The 6,687-nt window shown below is 48.2% G+C and overlaps 1 protein-coding gene across 1 annotated transcript; it reads left to right on the forward strand.

Moving 5' to 3' along the window:
* Nucleotides 1-2,512: 2,512 nt before the first annotated feature.
* On the forward strand, nt 2,513-6,347 carry LOC143822963 (uncharacterized). Its single transcript, XM_077308694.1, has 4 exons — nt 2,513-4,424; nt 4,885-4,968; nt 5,147-5,230; nt 5,510-6,347. Exons 1-4 carry the CDS (start codon nt 3,803-3,805, stop codon nt 6,037-6,039), a joined length of 1,320 nt encoding a protein of 439 aa, XP_077164809.1. The 5' UTR covers nt 2,513-3,802; the 3' UTR covers nt 6,040-6,347.
* Nucleotides 6,348-6,687: the final 340 nt, after the last annotated feature.

Consider the following 6,687-nt stretch of genomic DNA (forward strand, 5'->3'; position numbering starts at 1 on the left):
TCATCCATTGTAACCTGCCACCCCTTGAGCCTTCACAGAATCAGCCTCTCTGTCAGATTGCTATCCAGCCTCTGTTTAAAAATTTCCAAAGATGGAGAACCCACCACCTCCCGAGGAAGCCTGTTCCACTGAGAAACCGCTCTAACTGCCAGGAACTTCTTCCTGATGTTTAGACGGAATTTCTTTTAAATTAATTTCATCCCATTGGATCTGGTCCGCCCCTCCGGGGCAAGAGAGAACAATTCTGCTCCATCCTCTATATGGCAGCCTTTTAAATACTTGAAGATGGTTGTCACATCCCCTCTCAGTCATCTCCTCTCCAGGCTAAACAGACCAATCTCCCCCAACCTTTCCCCATACGTCTTGGTCTCCAGACCCCATCTTTGTTGCCCTCCTCTGGACACGCTGTGTGTGTGTGTTTCAGGGGTATGCTCAACATGATGTCTGGAATCTGATGTGAGAAGGCAGCAGGACCACAGGAGCTCCAGTGTAACACCTCCTGGAGGTTCGTGTGCATTCTGGCCTTGGTCTGATTTTTCCGCCAACTTTGGTTGATTCTGTGGTATTCTCTCAAGTATAATTGTCTCTTCTATGCTGATTACAGTTCCAGAATTAAGGTTTTCATTTGTTTGTGAGCCACTTTGGAGACTATTTCTTCATGGTCAGTCAGATGACGGGCTGCACAATATTTAGAGAAATGCAATAAATGAAAATGACAAGCCCAGAAGTGTGGCCCACAGCAGACCCTAGAAGGGGGTCACCGTACAATCTGCCTTACCAAAGAAAATGCCACTTCCAAGCAATGCCAGTGGGTAGCACCAATGTCCAGAAGAAATAAGAAAATCAAGACCTTCAGGTAGCGCTGTGTCTCATTAAAATTCAACAGGACCAAATGAAATGCAATTTTGCAGTTATTAAGTCCTTACTGAACTCTTACTCCATAGGCAAGGCTAGAAGGTTTCTGCATCACAAAGAACTCCCATGTAACAACAGTTACAGAGACAAATAATTAGCGAGATGTTCAGTAAACAGCACATTCACGTCTTCCACCTCCTGACCTCCCTTGTCAAAGGTAGCTTGGTTGGTCATCTTATTAGCGATGCTTGACTAATAATTGGTCAAGCTGTGATCTCCATCCAGAAAAGGTTGGCTGTTATTCTGCTCCTTGCATTCTTCTGGCAAACTGTGTTCTTGAAGGATGTCAAGGGAGTGAGGGGGGGGGAGCAGGTTCCTTGCTCTCCGATGTCTGGCGGTTGGAATCAGAACAAGCTGACCTGCCAGGCGAACTCTCTCTGCTGATATGCTTGTGTTTCCTACTCTTTCATTTCTACCAATTAAAATTATTCCTTTTACAGATTCATAGTCTGAAAATCCCAAGTTCCCCAGCATGTCAGTTTGTGGTTGAGTTCCAAGACAGAGGCAATTCCTTAAGAAATCCCAGCCTGACACAATCCAATAAACTTGTCAAAGTCCAGCTAATCAAAAACTCTGGCCTTAATCACATCAGTTGCTTAGGCTTCCATTAGACAGATATCCATTGGGGAATTTCGTGCTAAATTCAATAGAACAAGAGGATTCAAATGACCCAAATCACAGCTGGTTCCTCCTTTACAAGATGCTGACATTAAAAAAAAAAATCATTAATGGAAAATGGTGCCATAATTCAGTGCAATATGCTTTTTTAAAAAAAGAAGAAGAAGAAGAAAGTACATATGTTTTGTGACTCATTTGGCTACAGATCAATGCATCGAGCTTAGAAAAACGCTGAGATTTGGACATAGATTCAAGGACAGTATTGAGGTCAGGCAGTCTCTTACTCATGTTCAAACATCCCCAAGGTTAACTAAGAAAACAGAGAAAAAGAACGGCTGCGTTCTCCTCTTAGAAGAGACAGGCAGCTGATGCTTTAAAACCTGCTGAATATGAATATGGAGCAGATGCCACATTCCACACATTCAGCATTGACTGGTGAAGATATCAAGGGGATTTCTGCACCCATTAAAAATACTGGAATGCTTCCCTTTCGTTGTCGTTATATTCCAGGCCTTCCATATGACGCTGCCAAACCTGCAGTGTCTAGGCAGTAAACCCTGACCCTACATCCTCCATTTTAAAGCACTAGTTGGTGAATCCCAAAAAGTTCAGACTAAAGCTGGGTGGTTGAGGACCTCCCAGCAGACCATGGAGAAGAAGGAGCAATGAGGATATGAGACAGCCCCTTTTCTCTGCTATGGCTGAAGGCCTTGTGGGTAAAAGGGAAGGGAGGGAGGGAGGGAAAAGTGAGGGAGCCAGAGGATAAAATGGAGGTGATTAAATAAAACAATATATAGTATAAATAATTTGAAAAGTTTATTATCAATGTAACTCTCTCTGCTACATGCCAGGGTCAGCATCCTGAGCCTAGCGGGGAAGACGAGCTATAAAAATTTATTATTATATTAGGGGCATTTCCCACGGCTTAAAAATAGCACAATGGTTGCTGATTGAAAACGCCACTAATTTGCCATAACGCACGACGTCGTTAACGATCTGCAACAATCCTGAAACCGACCCGCCAAAAGCGCTTCGTTGTAGCGCTTTTAGGGGAATCCAGAAAACTGGATTCACCCTCCGGATAGCGATACACTCCTGCAACCAATCTGCAACAGTAGCGCTAAAGACCTGTGCGTTACCATTGTTGCGGGTTCTTCAAAGTCCCTCCTCCCGAGCCTGTCCTCCAAACTTCCGGCGAACTGTTCGCCATTTTTTTTTCTCCGAGCGAGCGGGGATCTACGAGGCAACGGGACAGCGACTGGCTTTCAAGCACGATTACTTTCGGAAATTCTGCCCGGACACCACAAGAGTTTTTCACAAGCACAGTGGCACACACCGTCACGTTCCCAAAATTTGCCCAAAGCTTAAAACCCCGTCTACCATCGGCCAGTCCTAGCGGAGTCAACGTACAGGGAGCATTTTAAAAAATTTTCCTCTGAGCGTGCCAACGAACATTCGCCGCTCGCAGTCTCCTGCTTAGCTTAGAGGGGTTCAATAGACATGATTCGTGGTGATATCATGAGGGGCGGCTTATGTGTAGTGGGTCTTTGTGTGGTTCCCGGTGCGTGCTTGTGCTTGGGTGCGGACAACCCCTTCCATTGGCGGCTAGACCTCCGGCAAGCGGAGTTGCCGTCCCCCGTTCATTTTAAAAAATTTTCCTCTGAGCGTGCCAACGAACGGTCGCCGCTCGCAGTCTCCTGCTTAGCTTACAGGGGTTCAATAGACATGATTCGAGGTGATATCATGAGGGGCGGCTTATGTGTAGTGGGTCTTTGTGTGGTTCCCGGTGCGTGCTTGTGCTTGGGTGCGGACAACCCCTTCCATTGGCAGCTATACCTCCGGCAAGCGGAGTCGCCGTCCCCCGTTCATTTTAAAAAACATTCCTCTGAGCGTGCCAACGAACGTACGCCAGTAACATGTCATGTTTGGTTGATTTATGCTGTGGCTGGTGAATATTATTGGGGAACTGCCGAGTACTGCCGCACTTGCTCTCGGTTGAACACCGGCATGCGTTTGTGTAATGGCGGACATTTTCCTAAAATGGCTCCCGCTGCATGTTCAAACTGCTCTTCTCTCGTGTAAACGAATCAGCGCATGCGTTAAGTCAAACAACAAGGGCGCCAATCTGGCCATTAGGAGCAGATCCTGTTCCCGCGCGAGGAGTTTTGAACGTGACATGTGACCTAATGTGGCCAATGCGCGTGTCCCCTACTGCCCTCTACCAATCAGGAGCCGGCTAGTCCCTTTGTCTTTGTGTGCGGGAAGGTATATGATCCGTTGCACCCTGCACCTTCCACCACCATTTTGCTCAGCTACTAGCGAAAGCAACATGGAATCGTCTTCTCAAGCATCGTCCGTCCCTGCAACCGGCCGTGGCCCAACTTGGAGGGACGCGGAGATCAGGGACCTGATCGGGATTTTCTCGGAGGAGAAAATCCAGGACGCGTTCCAGTCCTCCCACAGGAATAGGGAGGTATTCGAACAAGTGGCCATTAAGATGCGCGCCCTGGGCCACAACAGGACCGGCCTTGAATGCCGGTCGAAGACCAAGACAATGAGGGCAGAGTATATGCGTGCCGTGAACCATAATAAGGGTTCCGGCAACGAGAAGGTTACCTGCCCCTACTTCGAGGAGCAGCGCCAGCTGTACGGAGACGGGGAAGGATCCGGCAGGCCGAAGCGCGTCGGCCGGAGCCTCAAGGTGGTTCGGAAGCCGGCTGCCCCGGTCGAGGAACCACCCGCCGAGGAGGATCCCGGCGAGGGCACCTCGTCCAGCTTTCGCCCTCCACCCCCCGTCCAGCAACGAGCCGCGGAATCGGTAACGCTGGACCTCATCGCCATCGTTCCTGGGGAGCCAGAGGAGGCTCCTGAGCAAACGCCCCTTGCCTCCGGTAAGTGATTTTCTTTTTATTTTATATTTCCTTTTGAGCAAATGTGTGTTCTGACGTTTGGGCATCGTTTTCTCGTCAGTTCGTTGCAACGCATAAGATGGTAGGCTGCTTGCTGTGTTTACTATTTGAAACGGTTTTAATTTTATAATTTAATTTTAATTTTTAAAAGATTTTAAAAGATGGTAGGCTGTGGAGTGCTTGCTGTGTTTACTATTTGAAACGGTTTTAATTTTATAATTTAATTTTAATTTTTAAAAGATTTTAAAAGATGGTTGGCTGTGGAGTGCTTGATGTGGTTAGTATTTGAAACGGTCATGTTTAACCAACAGCCCCAAAATATTTGCTGCATGCCTCGCCCATAGGCCTTCTGCAGTACTTTGGCTCACTACTTTTGGAGCTTGCTTTGTGGTTCATGGTGTATGCTTGCTCATTTTTCACTATTTTCTGCTCTTGTCCACAGAGACACAGTTGCCAGGGACGGGGCCCCTCGAGTCTCCAGCAGCACCTGACGTGGATAGTGATTCGGGGGCATCAACTAACATTGGTAAGTATTAGTTAAAATAGGGGGGGGGCTGTTTTAACTGCTTTGTGCTTTTCTGTTTGTGCAGGGCAGCAGCACTGCTAAGAGAAAGAAGAGAGTCCCTCTGCGTTGCTGGTGTAGGCTTTGAAGCTGGCTTTGCCACCCTTTGGTCCTAGATCTGTTTTTTTTCCTTTTTTTGCAGATTTCATACCCGGAACACAGGAGGAGGAACAGCCTGGGGTGCTTGGACCTCCTGCCCGGCGCAGGCGGATACAGATTCAAGATGGTGAGCGTGCATGACCTGTTCCTTTCGAGCCATAGCTGCAGGACAATGTCGCTAGGCACTAACCATGTGCTCCCTTTTAATTGTTGAGAGTCCTGCTGTGAAAGTAGGCAAAAGTAAAAGCACACCATGGGCAAACAAACAATAGCCATGTGCTCGCCGGGGATTGTTTAAATTCTTGGCAGGAAAACACGGGGACAAAAAAGAACACCATGTCCACCATGGTGTGTTTTGACTTTATTGATGTTACTAACAGTTTTGTTTCTCATTTTTTGCCAACAGAGGTTCTTTCAGATGAGGAGGAGGAACCACCCCTGGCTCCAGGCAGCCCACCACCTAGAGGTGCGCTCCCAGCAGAGGAGAGGCTTACGAGGGAACGCGGCAGGCTGAGGCGCGTCTCCGTCTTGACAAGCGTGGGAGAGAGGCTCCTTGAGCACTGCTATGAGGAGTCACGGCGTGCCGCTGCCGCTGACCAAGCCATGCTCACACTCATTGCCCAGGAGGGGAGAAAATTGAGGGCAGTCCTTAGAGAGACAAACCAAATCCTACGCGAAGGCGTGGAGGAGGTGCGACTGATAAGGAGACTCATGGAGAGGGCTGTAGTGGTCATGGAAAGGGCCTACCCTCCACAAATCGCCCCCGCCCCCCCACCACCACCCCCACCACCACCCCCACCACCACCCACACCAACACCACCACTTCCAGCACCCACCCCACCGACTCCCTCTCAGAATGCCTCCACCCAAACACGAAGGAGGACTATTCTCGGAAAGAGAAAAATAAAACCAGCAGACAAGTACTCCCCCTCCTAGTTTTGCCCACTTTTTCTATTTCATGTTATCTGTGTTTTGTTGTTTGTTGAATAAAGTTTATATTTTTGACTCTGTCTCTGTGTACCCTACTGTAGAATCTGCAAGGCCGAAAGCGGCCTCTCTAGTGATTGTCTATATTGTGGTACTGCTGTGTGGGTTGGAGGTTGGAGGGGTGTTAGTTCAAGGAGTTTTAGGAGTGTGGTGTGGGGTTAAATATGTGCGAGTTTAAGAAGTCACACTGGAGTCTTGTTATAAAATTTGCAATAACATTTTATTTTAAAAAACATTTTAACAGGGGAAAAACATTAGGGAATGAAACTTGGAGCCCCACCAGCACCACCACCCCCCACCCCCCTGGAAAACCTATTTTTTTTAACAAAAGTATAAATTTAACAGGGGAAAAACATTAGGGAATGAAACTGCTCCCAGGTCCGGACGTAGCCCCTCTCCCTCAGCTTTGAAGCCAACACCAGGTAAGCACCCTTGGTGTGGCAGTGGGTGCTGGCCATAAGGCGGCCAACACTTTTCGATTGGAGCACAAGCTCCAGAAGTGCCTCAGCCTCGGCGCGCTGCCAGAAGGAGCCCTTCCGTGGCTTCGGCATCTTCGGAATGACGGTTAGGGAACGAACGTGCGTTGCTCCGATAGAC

The sequence above is a fragment of the Paroedura picta genome, chromosome 13 (genome assembly GCF_049243985.1).
Source record: "Paroedura picta isolate Pp20150507F chromosome 13, Ppicta_v3.0, whole genome shotgun sequence".
NCBI lineage: Eukaryota > Metazoa > Chordata > Lepidosauria > Squamata > Gekkonidae > Paroedura > Paroedura picta.

Coding starts and splice junctions, on each gene's coding strand:
- LOC143822963 (XM_077308694.1), top strand. CDS start 3,803: ATGATCCGTTGCACCCTGCACCTTCCACCACCATTTTGCTCAGCTACT. Junction 4,425..4,884: donor GCAAACGCCCCTTGCCTCCG/GTAAGTGATTTT, acceptor TCTTGTCCACAG/AGACACAGTTGCCAGGGACG. Junction 5,231..5,509: donor GCGGATACAGATTCAAGATG/GTGAGCGTGCAT, acceptor TTTTGCCAACAG/AGGTTCTTTCAGATGAGGAG.